Below are 24,083 nucleotides of genomic sequence, written 5' to 3' on the forward strand. Positions count from 1 at the left end.
TCCGACTTGCGCGGAAATTCGGGTTACGTCGCCAGCGTAGGAACGGAACTCGTTCGTAAATCGAGGACTTCCTGTATTTACTGTTTGCCCCTTGACATTCAGAACATTTCTGCAGTCGCTGCAGTCAGACAGCACGGACATTGTGAAATGACCAGACTCACAAATGGGTGACTGTGTGGATGATTGAGCAAATTATATAGTATGGAGAGCTCAGGAAGCATGTGGTCAGAGTGGTTTCAGTATAGCACAAAAGAGATTTATTTTTTTGACATATTTAAACATCATATTAATGAGCAACAAGCTCAGCAAGAGACAATAGTATAATACATTTGCAACATTAGAGCACAGGGTCGAGCATTGAGGTGGTGATGGTGGGTGTTGATATGTTAAGTGGATGAAATGTTGGCAGGCAAGCAAGTCATGGAATGGAATGCAGACTTTCATCTGCATAGATCTCTGGTCAATGATGCAATTGTCTTCCACGAGTAAGCATTGACAAGAGAAACTGCTGGATGTGTTATAATATCCGAGTTTAAGAATTTCACAAATAGCAGCAATAGCCTAACACGAATTGGTACAGTTATTGACAATTATAATTATAATTATTTTTCAGCATTTACCGAAATTACTGCACTTTGGATCATAGCTGGAGTTAGAGCAGAAGATGCAGAGAAGTAGGGATGGAATAGGGCGATTCTCTGTGGCAACCCCTAATTACAGTTGATAGGGAAAGAAGAGTAAACTGATTGTTTCTCTGGGTGTGTGCTAGAAGGGATACCAGGCAGTTTGCATATATTGTACAGGGTGGGTGAAAACATCTCAGCATGTCTTCAGCATTCATATTCGATTAGCTTCGCACAAGACATTTAACTCCGTGTCTTCGTCGCGTATGAATCCAAAAGCTAGTTAATTTTAGCCTTGTCACGTGTCTTGTTGCGCAGTACTGTAACTATCTGACGGCCAATAAAGTTTTTCCAATCTTGTCGGTGAAAAAAACACGTTGTCGTTGTGGGAATATTTTGCGGTGTCTCAGACAAACAACACGTAAGTTATTTGCAGTCTGTGCACAACTGAAGTACGTCGTGGGGAACGTCATCTAAATGCTTCAACACAAATTTGATCGAGCACCTGAAGAATGTACACGAGGGGCATGTCGCGTTCAAGCAACGCAGCGTGTGGGGGGGGACAAAAAAGAAAAGTGCCAAACGGACTCAAACTCTGAACAACACCCGTCCATATAGCCGGGACAGTGAGAAAGTTAGAGTAAGCATGCCATTAACAGTATTTTATTAAAGTAATTTAATTGCAATAAAGTAATTTAATTACAGTAAGTTAGAACCCATTATTTCTGTCAGTTGTAATGTTGATTTGACCTAAATTTATGTCAGTGGCCAATCTTTGAATGCCCCCGTAGAGGTCATTGGTGTTTTAACTTTTGTCTAAAATGCTAAGAGAATAATTTGAGCTGACAGCTCCAGCACGCCCGCAACCCTTGAGGGTTGTGAGGATAAGCTGTACAGAAAATGGATGGATGGATGGATACAGTACACATGTATATACAGTAAATGAACAAGTCATGTAAATAGACACATTGCTCAATCTTGTGATCGGATCGGTGATCGGTTATCGTTTTTTTAAAACTTGCTGATCTGTCATCGGTGATCCGCCCCAAAAATCCTGATCGTGTAAAGCCTAGTACTGTCTCTTATGAAGTCTGAAGAGCACCTCTGAGTTTGCACCATGGTGATACATTACCCAACCTATTGTTTTCCTTTGCAACCATAGAGACTGCCGACATGACAATTAGTGGTCAGGTGAAGGCCTCAGGTGGCTTAACTCCTGGCCACAGTTAACACCTGGTCAAGAGAAAGAGGCCAAAAGCTGGGTGTAGTCAAACTCTTGAGGAAAAAAAAAAGGTTGTTCTATTTACTGTGTTTGAAATATGATTCATGTTGGCATTGGCTTCACAGGAAGATGGCATTATTATTTGATCCTTTGTCCATCATTGATGAATATTGTTTTGACTGCAGCTTGCATTGCATCTTGATGGATATTTTTGTACATTTGTTGTCAAAGGTTGGGCAGTTGTCCCAAAAACTATGACATTTCATTTTTGTGCCATCTTAAACATATTTTTACTTTTTAAATAGACAAATCTAACAAGCAGATTATCTTACAATTTAAATATTTCAGTTTTCTGCGGCAGTTCGATATTCCTTTTTTCAAAATTAGCGAGATGGGCAATTTATTTGGTTGGCTCAAGGGGTAAATAAATTGGGTGAAATTACTATAAAACTGTTGCACTTGAAGGCGTCATGTGGTGCTGGCTAATTTGTTAGTGTCTGTTTAGTAACTTGACACGGAATGCTCAAAATGGCTAGCTACAAACAGCCTCTGATTCTTGTGTGTGTACACAGGCAAACACACGCAGAGCAGGCTTTGAATCTGGAATACTGGTCATTCAGGTCAGATTGGTTCTTTTAGGTATGTGACATGAGAGCTCTTGTTATCTTCCACCCACATGCAAACTAAACCACACTCTTTGTGTCCACATCCTGATAACTGTGACACAGTACTGAGGACCAAATGGGCCCCAGTCAGTCATTTAAAAAAACAGACTGAATCCAAACAGCAATACCCCTACACAACAACACACTTTAATATACAGTACACATTTTATGGTATTAAAGTGTCCAGAGGGCCTATATTTCAATTAGTTCTCTTTATGTATTTATGTATACTGTTGAACACTCTGATCAACACAACACCAGTCAACACTGTTCAATTGCTAATTTAATATGCTTAAAAATAATCACTAATGTATTACGCTGCCATTGATTGAAATGGTATGAACACAGCGTGTACAAAACACTTTAACTTCACAAAAGCAAACGCCTGTGTTACGTCATCTATCCAAACTCTTTTTCAAAGGTGAGTGATACAATCAATACAACAATGAGCTGACTAAAGCCGTGTATATAGGCAGAAATGAATCTGGAAGCACTTACTTCAGGTCTCGTGCAGCTTCCTTCCTTCTGCAGCATAGCATCACAGTGATGATCGATTTTAACAAAAAAAGCTTACTGAAATGTATCTAAAGTCACTATTTCCACTCGTTATTGTCTTTAAAAAAACATCCAGACTTTCATTATAGGCAAAAATTACACCGCAGGCTTCTGCAGAAAAAGAAAATATGCTGAGACTTCTCAGACATTTTGAGCGTTAAAGAACGTTTATAGATTTGCTCTGAAGCTATATTCACCACTTTAAATTGGTTAATATTGCGTAAGAATTACATGTAATAGAATAAGCAAATGTACTTGTCTTCTGTCGCTGACATCAGCAGACTCACATAGGTTTTGACCTAAATGTGGCTGACCAAAAATCTGGTTGAAAATCAAGCATGTCATCAGAAAGCATGCTTAAAATGACTATTGAGTCTATTTTGGGGGACGTTTTTTTTCTGCAGACATCGTTTTCAAGTCCAGAACTATAAATAAGTGCCAATGTTCAAAGTATTTGATAGGGCCTTTAAACTGTGTCATGTGTTTACTATTCACACTGTACCACTACAGTATGTATATATTCAGTAAGCAAAAAAGTGGATGGATGTATTCCACCAGGGGACATGATGGATTTATACTTGTCCGTCCGCCAGTGCATCTGTCTAGATTTCTTCAGTTATAATATATAGTTATAATATATATAGGAGTGTACATACTGTAAGTCAGGGGTGTCAAACTCATTTTTGTCGCGGGCCACATTGTAGTTACGGTTTCCCTCAGAGGACGTTATGAACATCCATCCATCCATTTTCTGAGCTGCTTATCCTCACAAGGGTCATGGGAGTGCTGGAGCCTATCTCAGCTATCATTGGGCAGGAGGCGGGGGTACACCCTGAACTAGTTGCCAGCCAATCGCAGGGCACACATAAACAAACAACCATTCATACTCACATTCACACCAAGGGGCAATTTAGAGACCTCAATTAGCCCACCATGCATGTTTTTGGGATGTGGGAGGAAAAATTAATAGTTATTTTCAAATTACTTTTTACATTCATATCAGATGGAAAAAAATAAAATAAGTGTTTTAGGTTGATACAGAATTTCAATATTTAATGATATTGGTCATATTAAATATTTTAATTTCAAAATGGTCCTGCACCAAACCTTATTCTCTCATTGTTTAGCATTTAAACTGCATGTTGTTAGTATTACTACAAACCACATACAAATGAACAATTTCGATCAATTTAGTTATTTCCATTGCAACTTTTATTTGCCACACAAATATGTCATTTATTAAAGAGGCACCTTCAAGCAGGCAGTGCAGTTGTGATTACCAAAAAAATGGTGCAGAAATAAATTGATAAATTCTGCCAAATTGCTAAAAAAAACAACAACATATGACTATGTTTTACTTTTTTAAATGGCAGAACCTTATATTTAATTTCCCAGTATTTGTGATAGGAAAACCCTGTCGGAACAGAAATAAACCCCCACCGCCCCTCTTTTAAATTATTTTTGCCCCACCAGGGCTAAAATAAATATTAAATAATCATAATAACATATAAATTTCACGCAAACCACAGTTCCTATTTGTGAAGCATTTTACTATACTTAATTTATGTGTTTTATGACAAAAAGAAAATGTGTGTGTTATCTTGATTGCTCAAAAATCATGTGTGGCCATGTGGTGTGGCCAGACAGTTATTACCTTATGTTACTAAACCTTAGTCTTAACAATACATGACAGTTTGTTATATTTTCCTCCACTTACTGCTGATGTTACAAGTCAGAAATGCTAGTAAATAACTATAGTTTGACATCATAATCAATAAGTACTCATGCACGTTCCTATTTCTTTAATGTAGACAATACGTCCAATAGACATTTGACACTTAATAGATAATAATTCTACTGTAGCATAAATCTATTTTGGTTGAAGCCCCTCTATATCAAACTTGTCAGCACAACGGGATCAGCCAAACGTGCACGTAATTCCACGAGCGGCGTCTTCTTATTGTATGAACTATACAGTACTCAGTGTTGGGGGTGTGGGGATACGACAGTCTGATAATCAGGTACCAACTTCAAAGGAGCCACAGGGCTACTTATGCATCCGCTTGTGCATTTAAAGTGCAACTAACTGTTACTGCTAATTTTGGAAGCTCTGTTTGTTGTCGAATGAATCATTTATATTATTGATTTTATATTATTTCTTTTCATTTTATCTGGAGAGCGAAAGCAAATCATTCTTGCTCAAATCTGGACCAAAATTTCACACTGTACTATGTAATTAATAATGTTGTGATATTACAATAATTGTTTTTGGTTTCCTTTTTTGTTACCAAAGCCTTTCTACATTAACTTGAACAATAGCTGAACAAACTATTATCCTTGACTTCTGATTTGAAAACTAGTTATCCATCATTGTGTTGTGTGTGTATATATAAGACTATGATCAGACAATGAAACATTTCTATGGTTTCACGGTCATAACGACCCTCAGAGGGAAACCGTACCAAGAATGTGACCCCTCGACAAACATGAATTTGACACCCCTGCTCTATACAATATACTGGTGTGTTAACCATTACTGGAACATAAAGAAGATACCTGGTATTTACCAATGCCGTCATTTTAGGGCAGATGTGGCATAAACTTGGGGTAGTGGCCAAATACATCAGTACTCTGTAGTGTAAAGTCAAGTGTGCAGATGCTCATTTTGGATCAGTACTTGGTACACTGTTTTCTTGTCCAGTACTCATTGATTAAATTCATCCATCAAAATTCTCTCCTACTCTGCCCTCAGTAGCCCGCTGCTGTGTCAGTGTTGTGATGGTACCAGGCCTCATCGCCACCCTCTTCTAACTAGCTCCTTTGTTTTGTTTTTTATTCTTTTATATTTTACTCCTCCTCCCCAGACACAGAAACCCAGTGTTGTTTCTGCCTCCTTTCTGCCTCCTCTATTAGACCTTCTCATTGACCTTGTTCTCGTCAGTAACATTATCGTCCAAGATTATTCAGTCATTATTTTTCCCCTCAACTCTAAAACAGTAAGTCCATGTCGTAAAGTAAACCCGTATGGGGTATTAATTTCTTAGTCACTTATTAACAGACATCACACACACACACGAATGCAGTCAAGGTTCAAACAAGATTATATACAGCAGCCTTTGATGGGAACAGAGTAAGGCTTGCCGCAAACTGCGACGTGGTCAAACCTCATTGGACTCTACTATCGCATAAAAATAAGGGTTACCGACGCAAGCCCGGACATTGAGAGATTGGCTGCTTGGGGCGGTGCGGCAGCTGTTTGGTGTCTCTCGAGCTTAAAACCCAAAAATGTATTTTGTGCGTGAGTAAAAGCTGATTTACATTTTGATTGGCTTTAATCTGCGACGCTTCGACGGTGTGCACCGACAATTCAAATTTGGAATCACGGTAATACCAGTGGCAGAATGGTTTGACACTCATGAAAACAGTTGCCAAACCACGCACACTGCACAACAGTTTAGTATGGTTTGGCCACGTCACTCGGTGTGCGGCAGACTTAAAAAGTGTATTACTATGATTGCTGTCATTAGTAATATGTAGACTTTACACCGATTTTATCGGCCTGATCGGTATCAGCCGATAATTAGCATTTTTTGCTGATCGGCTTTATTGTAATAATTCGCCGAAAGCAAAAGATATTTACTTCGCGTTGCCATCGTGCACAGTATATTTGAATCCAAAAGCTAGTTTATTTTTAGCCTTGTCTTTTGACGTTGTACTGTAAATATCTGACGGCCAATAAAGTTATAAAAAAAACTAAAAAAAACATGTTGGTGGTGTTGGACAGACAACATGTCTGAAACAGACAACACATAATGCAGACTAAAAGACAAATTTGCTCTTTCACGATTGCACTATATCAGACTCCTGCAATAAAATGTTGCATTCCGATACCACCGCATCCCGTTTTACGATCATTGGGCTTTATCTTGTCAACTCAAATGCGACCGGATACACTCGTTACCGTGGTGACGACAACAAGAGTGGATCGCGCTGACTGTATTTTAAGGACAAAATGGAGAAAAACGTGTGTTGCTGGTCACCGGTGCTCAGGACAGGAGAGGATGTTCGTTCACGTACTTTTAATATGATACAGCTCGCAAGCAGGCAACAAAAACGTTATTTAGCCTAGCAAGCTCGTGCTAGAACTAACGGTTGTACGTAAACATGCCGCTGTTCTGTCGAATTAGGCTCTGAAGTTTCGGTGTGGGTGAAGTAATTTAATTACAATAAAGTAATTTAATTACAGTAAGTTAGCACCCATTATTTCTGTCATGTTTTAATGTTGGTTTGACCTGGTTGATTAGAATACACGATCTGACTAGAACAGTGATTTCCAACCTTTATGGACCCAAGGAACATGTTTTACAATTGAAAAATCTCACGGCACACCAACAAACAAAAATGTCACAAAAAGTGGAGACATTAATTACTCTATTTACTTCCTGCCATCTAATAGAAGAACAAAGATACATTATTTATTGTGAATATAATTTTTGGAGCAATTAAGTACACAAGTATATACAGTAAATGAACAGGTCATTTAAATAGACACATTGCTCCATCTTGTGATTGGATCGGTGATCGGTTATCGTTTTTTTAAACTCGCTGATCGGTGATTGGTGATCGGCCCCAAAAATCCTGATCGTATAAAGCCTACTAATATGACAATGGGCTACCCATAGTGTTGGGAAAGTTCATTTTCTACATAAATGAGTTGGAAGTTCAGTTCTAGTTCAGTTCAGTTTTTTCTTTCCTCAATATGTTGCTGACAGACTTTTACCCTCAAAATACTGGCATTTTCTCATTGTTGCCACCCATTCAGTCCACACTGGTAGCCAGCTGCAGCTTTCACCCTACAGTGAAACCCTTGTTGCTTGAATGTTTTTTAATGGGAAACTAACAAAAAACAGGATCAATGTGCAAACACAAATACACAACACAGTATGACAGGAACGATGGTGAAAGTCGCATTCCATCTCCAATATTGATCACTTTGCATTCCTCGCAGCTCTGGCTGACTATATTAACAAAATATTTTATCTAATCCATCCATCCATTTTCTACCGCTTATCCGAGGTTGGGTCGCGGGGGCAGTAGCTTTAGCAGGGACGCCCAGACTTCCCTCTCCCCAGCCACTTCATCCATCTCTTCCGGGGGGATCCCGAAGCGTTCCCAGGCCAGCCGAAGGACCGAGTCGCTCCAGCGTGTCCTGGGTCGTCCCCGGGGTCTCCTCCCGGTGGGACGTACCCGGAACTCCTCACCAGGGAGGCGTCCGGGAGGCATCCGAATCAGATGCCCCAGCCATCTCATCTGGCTCCTCTCGATGTGAAGGAGCAGCGGCTCTACTCTTGAGATGCTCCCGGATGACCGAGCTTCTCACCCTATCTCTAAGGGAGAGCCCGGACACCCTGCGGAGGAAACTCATTTCGTCCGCTTGTATCCGGGATCTTGTTCTTTCGGTCACGACCCACAGCTCGTGATTATAGGTGAGGGTAGGAACGTAGATCGACCGGTAAATCGAGAGCTTCGCCTTTCGCCTTTCGGCTTCGCTCCTTCTTTACCACAACGGATCGATACAAAGTCCGCATCACTGCAGACGCTGCACCGATCCGCCTGTCGATCTCCCATTGCATCTCCCTCACTCATGAACAAGACCCCAAGATATTTGAACTCCTCCTCTTGGGCAGGATCTTGATGAGAACCACATCATCTGAAAAAAACAGACGCAATTCTGAGGCCACCAAAGCGGACCCTCTCTACGCCTCGGCTGCATATAAAAATTCTGTCCATAAAAGTTATGAACAGAATCGGTGACAAAGGGCGGAGTCCAACCCTCACCGGAAACGAGTCCGACTTAATGCCGGATATGCGGACCAAACTCTGACTCCGGTCGTACAGGGACCGAACAGCCCGTATCAGGGGTTTCGGTACCCCATACTCCCGAAGCACCCCCCACAGGACTCCCCGAGGGACGCGGTCGAACGCCTTCTCCAAGTCCACAAAACACATGTAGACTGTTTGGGGGAACGCCCATGCACCCTCGAGGACCCTGCTGAGGGTGTAGAGCTGGTCCACTGTTCCACGGCCAGGACGAAAACCACACTGCTCCTCCTGAATCTGAGATTCGACTTCCCGACGGACCCTCCTCTCCAGCACCCCCGAATAGACCTTACCAGGGAGGCTGAGGAGTGTGATCCCCCTGGAGTTGGAACACACCTTCCGGTCCCCCTTCTTAAAAAGGGGGACCACAACCCCAGTCTCCCAATCCAGAGGCACTGTCCACGTGATGTTTCAGAGGCGTGTCAACCAGGACAGCCCCACAACATCCAGAGCCTTTAGGGAGGTTCCGCTGTATTTATTTTGAGTTTTATTTTTATTTCTACATGTAATGTTATTATTTTACTTGTTGCTAATTTATTTGCGATAGGTTCGCACGATGATTCACAGCACCTGTTGTCACGGTTATACCTAGTATTGTCACAATACCAAAATTCTGACTTTGATCCTATACCTGCATAAAGTACCTTGACACCGGGACTGAAACGAAACCCCGGCAAAAATCTAAAACTTCAGTAAAAGTAGTGGTATGAAAACTTCACATCATTTTATATTTATTGTTCTTAATTCAAAACTTTATGATAAACTTGAAAAATTATGTAATAATGGAATTAGCCCAGCCGGCACGATGAGCGACTGGTTAGCACATGTCCCTCACAGTTCTGGGAACCCGAGTTTAAATCCCTGCCCCGCCGTGCCTGGGTGGGTTTTCTCCAGGCACTCCGGTTTCCTCCCACACCCCAAAAACATGCGTGGTAGGTTGATTGAAGACTCTAAATTGCCCGTAGGTGTGAATGAGAGTGCGAATGGTTGTTTGTTTCTATGTGCCCTGCGATTGGCTGGCGACCGGTTCAGGGTGTACCCCGCCTCTCGCCCGAAGATAGGTGGGATAGGCTCCAGCAGCCCGTGACCCTAGTGAAGATAAGCGGTAAAGAAAATGGATGGAGGGATGGAATTAGCCCATTCTTAACACAACCATGCAAACACCAAAGGCATGAAAAAGGTGACAAAAAAAGTAGGGGTAGTCTGAGTGGTATCCCTCGGGCCCCCGCAAAGAATTTCTTATGATTTTAACATAAATTAAGCAATCTGGAAGACTGAAGCAAAGCAAAGCAAATTTATTTATATTGTGCATTTCATACACAAGGTAACTCAATGTGCTTTACATGATTAAAAGCATTTAAAAACGAGAAAAAAACAGCTTATAAACATTTTAAACAGAAAGAAAATAATAATACAATTAAAACAGGTTACAGTGCAAAAAATATCATTTTAAAGTGGAAATGCTCAAAAAAGCATGGGTGAAAAAGAAGAGTTTTTAACCTGGACTTAAAAACATGCACACTGACGTCACCTCTGTTGGCAATTTATTCTTATACTCTGTGCTCCACTGTTTGACCGGAGTCTGTCGATCTCAGAGCCCTACTGGGTTCAGAATTGGTCAGAACTCTAACACGAGCTGCAGCTGTTTAATGCTCTTTTTTGTGGAGTCCAGTCAGAAGACATTTACAATAGTCAAGTCTACTTGAGATAAAAGCATGGATGAGCTTCTCCTGGTCTGCTTGACACATGCAAGCCTTCACTCTGGATATGTTGTTCAGATGGTAGAAGGCAGTTTTAGTAATTGATTTGATATGACTGTTGAAAGTCAGGTCGGAATCTATCAGAACACCATGGTTTCGGACTTGGGCTTTGGTTTTTAAAGAGAGTGACTCCAGGCATTTACTAATAGCAATCCCCTTTTCTTTTTTGCCAAAAACAATTATCTCAGTTTTGTTGTGGTTTAATTGAAGAAAATTTAGGCGCATTCAGTTATTTATCTGTTTTAGACAGCTCAATTGAACTATAGTCATCTGGAGACAATGCTATATATAACTGTGTGTCATCTGCATACCTATGATAGTCAAAATTAAAGTTCTGGAGAATTTGACCCAAGGGTAGCATATACAGGCTGAACAGGAGGGGTCCAAGAACTGACCCTTGAGGGACCCCATAGGTCTTCCAATGGTTACAAAATAACTCCTTTCCTCCAGGTAGGACCTGAACCATTTCAGGACTGTTCCATTTAGTCCTAGCCACGTTTCCAACCTGTTCAGCGAGCTGCCAGCATTCAAGGAGTATGAAACAGCCTATGACGACAGCGACGGTGACGGCGAACACCCCCCCCATCGAGGAAAAACTCACCGGATCTATACGATTCACGTAAATGGCCTATTTTGAGTTCAAAACGGCGAATTTGACTGAAAGGCGACTGATTTGCATTTACGCATACTATCGATGCTATCGATCTCTTGCTGGTAACACTGACTCGTGTGCATCAAATGCAGAGTTTCCCTGACGGCATAGGAGAATCCACTGCATATAACACTGACTTTGGCCACATAGCTAACTCTGAGGTTACGTCCCAGTGGCTACTGCTAATGCATGCTAACATGTCTGCAAGAGATAGTTTGAAGATAGTCGGCAGGTTGAAGCCATTTCATTCTCCCAACTCCCACATTGTCGCACGCACACAACTTGTTGGAAGACAGGCAGTCATTGGCTGACTGTCGGCTTTTTGGGGACTGGCCTTTCAGACACTATGAATTGAGCGCTGTTGCGGAAGTTATTTACAGCATTTATTTATTAATTTAAACTACCGGTACTCCCCCCAAAATAAAATAAAACAAAACAAAAGAAAGAAAATTGAATTTTTTTTCATTAACATACCCCGTTAAAGTACTGGTATCGGTACTTGGTGCAACATTAGTTACACCATCATGGAATTCAGTAAAAGTCTAACAGGTAAATGACCTTGACGAGCTCCCCGCATTCAGCAGAAAACACTATACAGGCTTATGAAAACAAAGCGTCTTTTAAGGCATCCGTGTATGTTATTGCAAGCTTGGCATCATGAAATATACTGGGTATATGCAATGTCGGCAATAAGTATAATCCAATAGAAAATATACATTGACATGGAGAGGCAGCACTAACTAATTTTGTAATTCAGGCTATTGGTCAGTGTGGGATTATTGAAGTATTTTGGATAAACATAGAAGTGTGATACTTGAGTTGAGATTGACTTTGTTTGTGTTTCATTTGAAAACCTAATCTGAGTAGGAGGAATGTTGTTTGTATAGATATTGTAGTGTTTTTTTTAGACCGCAGGAAGCCGTGCTTATTGTGCAATATGCATACATGAACGGAAGCTCATGGTAAACAATTGAGTCTAGTTTGGGTTGTGCACAGTCTGTAGTCACATAAGTCAGTCAGTCAGATGTTTAATGGTTTGTTTACCAGTATTTCGTGCCATGCAATATGGCGATATACTCTATATCGTGGGGATGACGCGCCATTTCCCGTTTCTATCACCATTTCTACCTTTCTGTCTACTGTTAATTCTCTACAGCTCTGATTACCAACAATTGCAAACTATCTTTGTTGTAGGGAATTATAAATACTGTAATACACTAATAGCACCAATGTTCTCTTTGAGTAGCACTCAGCTAGGAATTTACCAAAATATTGATTCTCAAATGTTCTTGAGTCTTGCTTTGACATTTTATGCCCTGTCGGGCTTGTTTATGTGGTGGAATTGACCAGGAAGTCACTCTTGAACACAGTACCTAAAGTAACTGTTGCTTAAAACACAGTGCAACAAAAATCAACCATAAACATGAAAGTTAAGCAAGGTTCAAATTCAAGGAATTTTCTCAAATTCAAACTTTTTATTTGAAGATAAACATTTTCTAAATCTATAAATAAAAAGAGCACTCCATGGCTCCAACACAACAAAAGAAGCAAAACGAAAGTTATTGCGCTACGATATCTTTGAAAATGGCCTCGCCTGAGAGGGGACTTTGTTTTCAAATTTGGAGTAGGACTTTGGTTGTCTGGGCCTATTCTTAATTTAGGAAAGACAATGCGTCACAGACTAAGGACTTGTCGCCCTGCTAGTTGTTACCATAGCTATAACAAAGGGTAACATTACAAACTGGTTTCAGCATCTACGAAAGTATCACAAAGCCATATATGACAACTGCATGGGTGTAAAAAAAAAAAAAGACGACCACCAGTGCGTCAAGTGGGCCTAATACCAAAAGAAATGGATCACTGATGGACATGTTTGAGAGTATTATCTCCATATTACTGAGTGGAGCTCGGGAGGCTTTATTTGTTTTATTTTTACAGAAAAAGACGAAGAATGACCTTTATTGTCATGAACATGCATGGATTCACACGAGATTTGTTCTCAGCATTTTACCCATCACAGTGAACACACACACTTGTTAGTGGAACACACTGGAGCAGGGGGCAGCTGAAGCCCCCGGGGTATCAGTGTCTTGTTCAAGGCCACCACAGCCGTGAGTCCGGTTGATATTTGTGGATGGTCCTAACCTAACTTGAACCTAACTCCCCCAGGCAGGCAGGGATCTTAACCATTGGGCCACGGCTGCCAAGTACAGTTCAAATGTACAGTGCAGTACCATATACCTTAATGGCGACTAATGTCTCGTTCATCTATACAGTATGTATATTTTATTGATGTATTCACAGACTGTCTACAGATAAGTTCAGTGTTTAAGAAGTACAGTCCACGTTTACATATGTTTTGTGAAACATGAAAAGGTGGACATGTTTAAGTAGCAAAGCATTGTTTGCATTATTGTTGTAATCTGATTTATATACTTATGTTTACGCCGCACTTGTTTGACAGATTTATATATTTTTTTACAAGCCAGTGTTTAGTAAGTTTACAACTGTAATTGATGTAGGTAAATAAACTCTTTCCTATGAATTCATGATCCATTTGCCTTTATTTTAGTATAAACCTAACCTATATGACCAAACAGTTAATGTTTAATGAATGTGTTGTTTATTGTAATACAGATAAATGTATTGCTTGTGTTTGTTGAAAAATACATGAAGAGGACCTTGATGAAATAAAAGCATATGAATTCATAATCGCAATATTGATTTGGAGGTGTCTCCGAAATAAGTGACCAAAGTGAGCAGAAACTACAAGTACAATAGAAAACCGTTTGTGAAGTTGAGACTAGGGTTGTGTTATATCTTATTGTCCACCATAATACTATACTGATAAATGCACCTCCAAAGTCAACAACTCTTCAGAGCATTGGTAGAACATTCACATTTTACTCCTCATGAAATGAAATTCTAACAGTAAATAAGTAATACTGTATGGCAGCACCACTGGGACAAACTACTACATGCAGCGCTAAGATAGACTGATCTACACGATGACATCTTTAACAAACCTTACGGTGATTGGTTGGTAGATAGTCAATCATTTGCCGCGGTACTGAGACGCCAAGCTCGTGATAGCGACTTGCTCGCTCTCTTGCTCACCGGTGAACTTCCAATAATTTACACAACCGCATGTCGTCTCGTTCTCTCCGGTTTGCGGACTATTTTCGATAGGGATGTACCAATCCAACTTTCTCACTTCCGATCTGATACCGATTTTCGCCCGATACGGATATCAGTCTGATCCGATATCAGCAATAATCATACATTACATAAAGTAACTTTAAAAATAAGAATGTACTATAATTGAATAAATACAAATTATATTAGGAAATCCCAATAAATAATAAATTGCAACATGGTGGGGGCATCATTTGCTTCATGTGCTGCAATACACTTTTGAACTTCTTGATGCAACTGGGGTTTAGTTTTATTGACAATTGCTGTTCCTTCTGTGCACATCTTATCCTCTGACAGGCAGTGTGATACATGCAATGAAATACACACTCGCAGTAACAAACAAAAAGTAGAAGTCGCGATCAAATATTGTTATTGTAACTTGTTTTTCACAGAGTTTCAAGAATATATGCCAGAGTATTGTTATATTACCTGTTGTATGTGGTTATACAGCGTTTGTTTACCAATATTCATTATTTTGAGAGATATAAGTGCTGCAAGTTAAATGCTAATTTCTGTTAGCTCGTCTATAGTGTTTTTCATTCTTTACGTGTTACCTTTGAGCTAGTGATTTTTGTGAACAGAAACGAAGAAAGAAACAAAGGCTGTGATGTATTTCACCATTCAATCGGTGTAATTCTTTTGTTATGTGAGTTTGGTTTAACAGTGAACTTTAACTGTAGTGTCAATAGATGACTTTAAGCAAACAACTGAGGAGGTTAAACTGCTTACAACATACAAGGCCTTCACAAAAAAACTGAAAATGTGGCTAGTTAACACCTATAGCTGCCAACACTAAAAGACAAGTATGTTATGATGTTTTTTTTTTTGTTATGATCAAATGATTTGTGGTTTTATTCTCTTTTAATAGTATAGTAAGTCTTTGATTATGTATCCTATATTATATTGTCTTGTAGATGTATTTTACTGCTTTTTTACATCATGGCCAGGGGACTACAGATGAAAACTAGCCTTCTGGGTAATTCTGGCTTTTTTAACCATGTGTATTTCATGTGTTTTATGAAACTGCATTGTCCCCTTTCAAATAAACTGATTAAAAAAAAAAAAAAAAAACGTTCAGTTTTACTCCTTGCTACTATGTTAGCACCTCAGCAGCAGCGGTTTCTGCATTCCACCCTCTCATTCATTCTCAATAATGGTCAATTTTTAAAGTTTGTAAAGGTTGTGCAATGCAGGTGTAATGTAGCATGATAACACATGTCATGACTGCACAATTGCAACAGACTATAAACACAGGGAAGATTGAAAGAGAGTTAGGATGAATTTTGACTTGCATCACAAGAGGAAAGATGGGAATATGGACTATACCTGTTGACCATATTCTCTGTCATGGCTTGATGCAAAACAGAAAAGGTGTTTTGGGACAGTTCCAGACTCACACTTTTACCTGTTTTTACTTTCTTTATCATCTTTTTTTTCAGAACCTGAGGGAGAGGAGGAACACCAGTCAACAGAAAGAAGAAAAAACAGCTGTACCAACAGAGAAAGTCGATGACCAGAATGCTCCATACAATCTATGCAGCTCTGTGGACCTTGAAAACGTATGAAAACTGCTTTATGTTTTCGATTATTTCATTATGTCTCATTAATTAAATTCTATTCTGGGTAGACTTTCTTATGGATAATTCTCAACAAAAAGGAACACAATAGTAATAGCTTACTGTGGTAGCACATATAACTAACATAACTGTAACTATATTATGTCAGCATCCAACTGCTGTTTTTAAAATAACTAATAACACTGGATTGCATGAAGTTGTACAAAGTGAATAGCCAGTGATGGACTGTTTAAGTGGACAAAGGGTAAATGGTCATCAGTTCATTCACCTTGCCTTTCTCTGTAACTGTCCCTGTTTGTTTGTTTGTTTGTTTTTTACTCTGGAGTCTGCGGGAATATGTCTCTCTACCTCCGTGTTTCCCAGCCTTTATTAACCCAATGCACATATTATTTAACATTTAAAAAATATATATATAAACTCACAACAACAGACCAAAATGTTACTTGTTTACCTTCTGCCATATAGTGGAAGAGAATTGAATTGTTCTGCTTTCGCTATATGTCACTGGCAGATAGTCTGTCAGAATCAGAATCATCTTTATTTGCCAAGTATGTCAAAAACACACAAGGAATTTGTCTCCGGTAGTTGGAACTGCTCTAGTATGACAACAGACAGTCAATTGACAATGAATACTTTTGAGACAATTGAATTGACAATGAATACTTTTGAGACTGACTTAGAGGTTACCAGTAACGTGGTAATGCCGTTACAATTTTTTTAATTTTCTTGACTATTGTGCAAATGATGCTGAATCCTCACGCCATTTAGAGCAGTGTGAAATGAATAATTGAACAATAGTCTGGTGCACTCACCATTGTGCAACTAGTGCAGATACTTCTCAAGCACATGAGTGGCCAGTATTGGTCAACAAAATATATGCAAGTAGAGTGGCGAGACTACTACTGTGAGTGCACGAATAATGTATAATTGGCCCAACAGAGATGTGACTAGAATCTCAAGACAAAATTGCTAGCATGTTACAATGGAATTGTAAGTTAACTGTTTAAGAAGTTAATGGCAAGAAGGAAGAAGCTGTTGGAATGTCTGCTAGTTTTAGTTTGCATTGTTCGACACCGCCTGCCTGAGGGAAGGAGCTGGAAGAGGTGGTGACCAGGATGTGGGATTTTGCATGCTCTTGTCTTAGCTCTGGCAGCGTACAAGTCCTCAAAAGTAGATAGGGGAGTACCAAAAATTTTTTTTCAGCAGTTTTGATTGTCCGTTGCAGTCAGAGTTTGTCCTTTTTGTGGCAGTACCAAACCAGACTGTGATGGATGAACACAGGACTGATTCGATGACTGCTGTGTACCGCTCTCGTGCTTCCTCAGAAGCCGCATGAAGTACATCTTGTCCTGGGCCTTTTTGAGGATGGAGTTGATGTTGGTCTCCAACTTCAGGTCCTGAGAGACTGTAATTCCCAGGAACTTGAAGGTCTCAACGGTTGACACAGGGCAGTTGGGGGGCAGCTGTGGCAAAGAATGCCTCCTGGACTCCACGATCATCTCTACAGTCTTGAGCGTGTTCAGCTCCAGGTTGTGTCGGGCACACCACAGCTCCAGCCGCTCCACTTCCTGACGATACGCAGGCTCGTCACCATCTTTGATAAGGCCGATGACTGTGGTGTCGTCTGGACTTCAGGAGTTTGAGAGTCGGGTGCGTTGAGGTCCAGTCATTCGAAGAAGAGCAGCAGTGAAGAGCAGTGGCGAGAGGACACATCCTTGAGGCGCCCCGGTACTGGTCGTGCGTGGGAATGAGCCGGTGTCCCCCAGCTTCACATGCTGTGTCCTGCCCGTGAGGAAGCTGTAAATCCACAGGCAGATAGCAGGCGAGACGCTGAGCTGGAGAAGCTTGGAGAAGAGGAGTTTGGGGATGATGGTTTTGAGCGCAGAGCTGAAGTCCACAAAAAGGATCGTCGCGTAAGTCCCCGTGGCGTCTTGGTGTTCTAGGATGAATTGCAGTCCCATGTTAACTGTGTCATCCACAGATCTGTTTGCTCGGTAGGCAAACTGCAGGGGGTCCAGGAGGTGACCTGTGACGTTCTTGAGATGGTCCAGCACGAGGCGTTAAAAGGACTTCATGACCACAGATGTCAGGGGGACAGGCCTGTAGTCATTCAGACCCGAGATTGCAGGTTTCTTGGGGACTGGGATGATGGTTGCGCGTTTGAAACAGGATTCTACCTTGCACCGTCCAGATATCTATTGAAGATCTGTGTGAAGACTAGAGCGAGCTGGTCCGTGCAGGAGGCAGGATGGGGACACAAGGTCTGCTGCTTTGTTGATCTTTTGTTGTTTGCTTGTGGATCGTCAACGCAGGAGGGGTTTCAGAGGTGTGATGGTGGTCGGTGGTGCTGCTGGGTAGGTGGATGTGGGGTGTGAGAGTGTACTTTTCAAATTTGCAGTAGAAGGTGTTCAAGTCGTCAGCTACTCCTTTATTGTTCTCAGCTTGGGAGAATGGTCGCTGGTAATTGGTTAGTGATTGTAATCCGCGTCAGAGTGATTTGGAGTCGGAATCTGTGAACTGCTTTTCTAGCTTTACTGCATAATTTGTCCTTGCGATGTTAATTTCTTTAGTCTGCTAGTTTCTAGCGCGATTGTACAGAGTTCTATCCCTACTTCAATAGGCGTTCTCTTTAGCCTGGCGAAGTTGCTTAAGTTTGGCAGTGAACCACAGCTTTTTGTTATTGAACTTGCAAAATGACTTTGTTTGTACACAGACCTCTTCACAGAAACTGATATAGGACGTAACAGAGTCCGTATATTCATCCAGGCTGCCAGTTGAAGTTTCAAAGACACTCCAGTCTGTGCAGTCTTAACAGCTTTGAAGTTCTTTGCTACATTGGTCCAGTTCTTCAGTGTTTTCACCATAGGCTTCGCAAATTTCTTTGCCTGTATGTTGGTGTTAAGTGAATTAATCAGTGATCAGACGAACCCAGAGCAGCGCAGGGGATAGCACTGTATTTAACGTTGTATTGCAGTGGTCTAGAATGTTATTTTCCCTGGTAGGACAGTCGATGTGCTGCTTGTATTTAAGGAGTTCGTGGTTGAGTTTAGCTTTGTCAAAGTCACCAAGAATAATGAGGTGTGAATTTGGGTGCTTTTTTAAAATTTTGTTTAGCGAGCGTTAGCAGTGCGGCATTTGTGTTAACTTCAGGAGGGATGTAAACACCCGCGATGATGAAAGATGTGAACTCACGAGCGAGTAGAATGACTCACAGTTCAAAAACAGCAACTCCAAGTTCGGGCTGCAGTGTGTGCTGAGCTCCATGATGCCGGTACACCATTTTCCGTTGGTATAGAAGCATATCCCGCTGCCTTTTGTTTTCCCCCATAACTCCTAACGCAGTCTGCCTGGTGTAGTTGGAAGCCCGGAAGCATTAAGCATCAGGGACGCGTTCACAAAGCCAGGTGTCCTTTAACCACAGGGTGGCGGAACGTCCGAAGTCTTTACTGGTCTTTGTGAAATCTGTGAAAGATACATTAATTGAAATTGGATAGTTTCCAAATCACGGGACACTGGTTGGATATCACCTTAATACCAAACATAATGTAATTTAAGGGGAACATTTATTATTATTATTTCTTACACAAACAATAAGATTATGGAATGTATGAACAATTTATTAAAATCATTTAAGGTGTTCGGCACAGGAACTGCAAAGAAAGCCAAAGTAGTTTTATCCAACAGTAGTACTTAGACCAAACAGAACTATGAGGAAGGATTAAAATTTGAAAAAATTTGGTTTCCTGTTTTGTTGTTTTGCTTTTTTGCATCAAAACAGTTGCAAGACTGGTTGGCCTTATGCACAGGGGCACTTCTAATAAACTTAATCCAGAATGTTGTTTTACATGTACATTAGGTTGTGTAGCAATATCATTGTTTCATCAACTGTTGGAGAACTAAAGTAGCATCAGTAGTACTGTCAATATCATAAGAATAATAGGGAGGGCTTTTTCTCTTTTCAAAATATGGTCTACCGTTATTATTGTGTTTCACTGAGATGTGTCATACTTTTCAAGGCAATGCAAGTCTTCTAACCAGGCTGTTCCCTTTTGCCTTGTGCTCCTGTCAATATTAGACATGGAAACCAGCATAGTTATCTTTGTTCTTATGAACCAATGCATACGGCTGGCATTTCTGTCATTCAGGATAAATATTTACCAATGGTGGCAGAAATAGTTAGGAGCATAATGACGTTAGTGCAAGGCGGAGGAGAGCAATGCTACCTTGTAAAGTCCCCCCCCCCCCTCTTAAATAAATTATTAAATCTGAAACAATGACTAATTTCAAAGAGAATTGTTTGAAATTAGCCTGCATCCTGTTAGATGTTCCTTTTATTGAGGATCATTTCTTGCCTTGACATTCAAATGCAGTTCATTGTGGAATATACATTACACATACAGAATATGACACTCATGCTCATTTGGTGTGACAGTAAGATGAATGAAACCACATAACCTTTGGAAACCCAAATCTTGCCACAACCTAAATAAACATCGTACCTTAACTAAAAAAAAAAAAAAAAAAAACATCAACAAAAAAAAGACGTCCCACCATGTGAAACACTCACATTTCCAGTGTGACGTAAAGAAAACCAGTTTGGCAGGTCATTGGGCATGAATATTTTGCAACAGCTTGTATCACCTAAGTTTTATTTTCAGTCTGTGAATTGTACAATGGCCTCCTTTGGTTTGTTATTGTGCAATATAGATTGTAATGTTCAAAAGGGTAGACTACAGGCAGAGTAGTGTTGTCACATCCTGCCAGACTACGATCTAGTGAGGATCATTGATCATGCCATATCACTCACCTTATTTCACAATGCAATAAACAAGGTGTCTGGGTGTGCAGTCTTGTTTATCTCATTCAGTAGCGCTAACGCTGTAGTCTTATCATTGCTGCCCTACGGTGCGATGTCAGCAGCCAGCATGAAGAGAGCACTCAACTCCTTCATTAAATGAAAAGGTGTGGCGCTTTACTATGAGCACTTCAATGTTAGGTCTTTGTGAAATTTTGTGGTCTAAATTTGCTTGCATTCAGTGCATTTCTTGGGGGCTCAGACCCCCCGCCCCCCGTCCATAAAACCTAATGACGCTCCTGCAGTATGACATCGAGCAATCAACTGATTTAGCCCAGTTCTCTAGGGCTGTGGTCCCCATTCTTTTTTGCACCAGGGACTGGTTCATATAAAGACATTTTGACGGACTGTCGTAATCAGTTCATGAAGTGATTCCATTCAGTGCATTAACTCAAAAGAGATTTGTTCTAATGAGTTATTTGCGAATGACACAACACTACTCGTGTACCGCTCCGCCCTCCCCAACAAAAAAAAAAAGAGAAGCACTTAGGCCTGCTGAAAACTGCGCAATGCTGTCGAATCCGATTGGACCGGACCATCACGTAAAAATTTGAGTTTGCCGACTCACCCCCGCACATTGAGTTTGGATATATGGATGTCCTACGATAAACCATAAAAAGACAGACTAATAGTTAAGGAAGGAGGAGGTTGCTACAGAGAGAGGATGTGGGTGAGAATAAAAGCGAGTGTGTGGATATTTGAAAAAAAGCCTCTCTCACTCCCATTCATTTGAACTACCCAGCTCGGTAATGACCGTGCGTACATTTTGGCCACAAGCTTTACTTTTTCATCCACAGGCACATTAGAAACTATGACTATCGTTAAGTAATGTTGTAAAACACAATATTTGATGCTTTATATACTGTATTTACAGTACATGGCTTGGGGGCGGAGCATTGGCCAACTGTCTCTCACTTGCTTAAAACCAGGAAATATATTTTGAGTGTGAGTGACAATTTATGTGCATTTTGATTGGCTATAATCTGCGATGTTGCGATGCCATGTGTGGCGATTCTCATTTTGAACCGCAGCAAAACCAGTGGCGACTCATGAAAACAGTTGCCAAACCATGTACACTGCACAACAGTTCCGTCGGGTTCAGCCGTGTAGTTCGTTGTGCGGCCCTGATCATTAAAGAGCTGTGACCTTGTGGCGTAATAGTCATTCCGGGACCGTGAAAATAGGACAGAGATTAATGTCCGCTATTGCCAATTGGCAGTTTGGTACAAACACTGTGTCACCGAGGGTGTGTGTGCTGCAGATGCTATAGGGCAGCTGGAGTTATCCATTAACATGATTTCAGAAATTATGTTTTTAAAGTGATCAAGATGCATGATTTTATACAGGAATGTCTCACTTTTTTTAACTATTAAAATGTGTATAGAGGTGTATACAAAACCATGACCCTAGTGAGAATAGGTGATATAGAAGATGGATGGAAGGTGTATCGTGTATACAACTTAATTATTTGATATGCAGTAGTTTACATAGATTTGGATCATCAGGTGAACGCATGATCAGTAATAGTTTGTCCGCCATGGTGGAGGTTCAGATCGGGAGGATAACCAAAGCTTCAAAAGGAAAGGCTCGAAGACCAACTCATGTTCGGTTTTGTTCGTTCATTTCTTTTCTGTATAAACCTAATTAGTTATTGTCAGCTATGTTATAAATGTTCCAATCTCCTTAGATGTGCTAAGATAACGATGAAGTGTAGAGAAACTTTGGGTACAGTGGCAAAGACAAATGACAAATTGCCATTCTAAACAACTACAATCACTACACCATAACTGTGTGGGAAGACAAAACGGAAATAAAATGGAGATGGTTTTACTGAATCAGCCAGAATAGTGAACAGCTTTTACTTGCGCTAAAAAGAGCCTTTCCATGTTGAGACATGGAAAGGCAGTCAGGGTCCAGGTGAGGAAAGACAAACCCGTGAGAGCGATCCAGACCGAGAGGTGCCGCAGCCACAGGGGATGCCGCCACAAAGACCATCATGAGCTAGGAAGACGCTTTTTAACCGCTTATCCTCACTAGGGTCGCGGGTATGCTGGAGCCCATCTCGCCTAACTGCCAGTGGGATTGTTAGCCAGTCGCAGGGCACATACAAACAAACAACCATTCACACTCACATTCATATCTATGGACAATTTAGAGTCTTCAATTAACCTAGCATGCATGTTTTTGGGATGTGGGAGGAAACCCACATAGGCACGGGGAGAACATGCAAACTCCACACAGGCGAGGCCGGATTTGAACCCGGGTCCTCAGAACTGTGAGTTGGATGTGCTAACCAGTTGGCCACCGTGCCACCCCCAAGTAATTAATAAATAATTAAGAAATCAGTTAAAAGCAAAACCAAACAGGAGTCTTTAGCGGTCCTGATGCCCTCTGGCAGGCTATTCCAAAGGTGCGGGCCATAGTGGCTGAATGTGCATGCCAGTTTAATATCGTACCATGGCAACAATCCACCAATATCCAATCTAAGATATGTATTTTATAAATAGACGTTACTTAAGCGTACCGAACTAAAATGTAAACATTGAAAATGGAGATGTGTACTGTTTGTACAGTATGTAATGTGTTTAATAACGTTGCTAGCTAGTGTTAAAGCTTATTAACTTGGCGGTAAGTTTTCAGAACAAACGCAGAGGTATTGACTGGGTAACTGGCCGCAGTGAAAACGGCTCTCCTGATTCATGAAAGCCACAATCTCGGTCTCTTCCTTGACAAATCTTCTCGCCCTGATTCCAAATTGGTGCCAGTTAACGGTGAAATGAGATTTTGCCTCACTCACCTGTATTCTTGCAGCCAAACACCCCACAGTAATTCACCATTTTTTGACACCGGCTATCAAATTTATATATTCAAACACTCTATAAGCACTGGAACAAAAATAATGATCATCTTTGTGTCTAAAATAAATTATGTTCATGTTTCAAACCTTGCAATTCTATGATAATGATTTAATCTACCTCCCATTGCCTAATCGTCTTTTTGCTCATGGACATTGTCTTATCTTTGATCCACAGTCCAGTCGAACTTCAAATCAGCTTGCATTTTCTGATAAGTCATGGCTTTTGTGTACAAATGTCAATC

At 40.7% G+C, this 24,083-nt stretch overlaps 1 protein-coding gene across 2 annotated transcripts in view; it reads left to right on the forward strand.

Annotated features, from left to right (window-relative positions):
• fa2h (fatty acid 2-hydroxylase) overlaps positions 1–24,083 on the forward strand; it is a 52,197-nt gene that overhangs the window by 18,751 nt on the left and 9,363 nt on the right. For both annotated transcript variants that reach the window (XM_061677337.1, XM_061677338.1), the window contains one exon: positions 15,992–16,111. In XM_061677337.1, coding sequence (XP_061533321.1) covers positions 15,992–16,111 — 120 coding nt within the window. The remainder of the gene's footprint in view (positions 1–15,991; positions 16,112–24,083) is intronic.

The sequence above is a fragment of the Phycodurus eques genome, chromosome 5 (genome assembly GCF_024500275.1).
Source record: "Phycodurus eques isolate BA_2022a chromosome 5, UOR_Pequ_1.1, whole genome shotgun sequence".
NCBI lineage: Eukaryota > Metazoa > Chordata > Actinopteri > Syngnathiformes > Syngnathidae > Phycodurus > Phycodurus eques.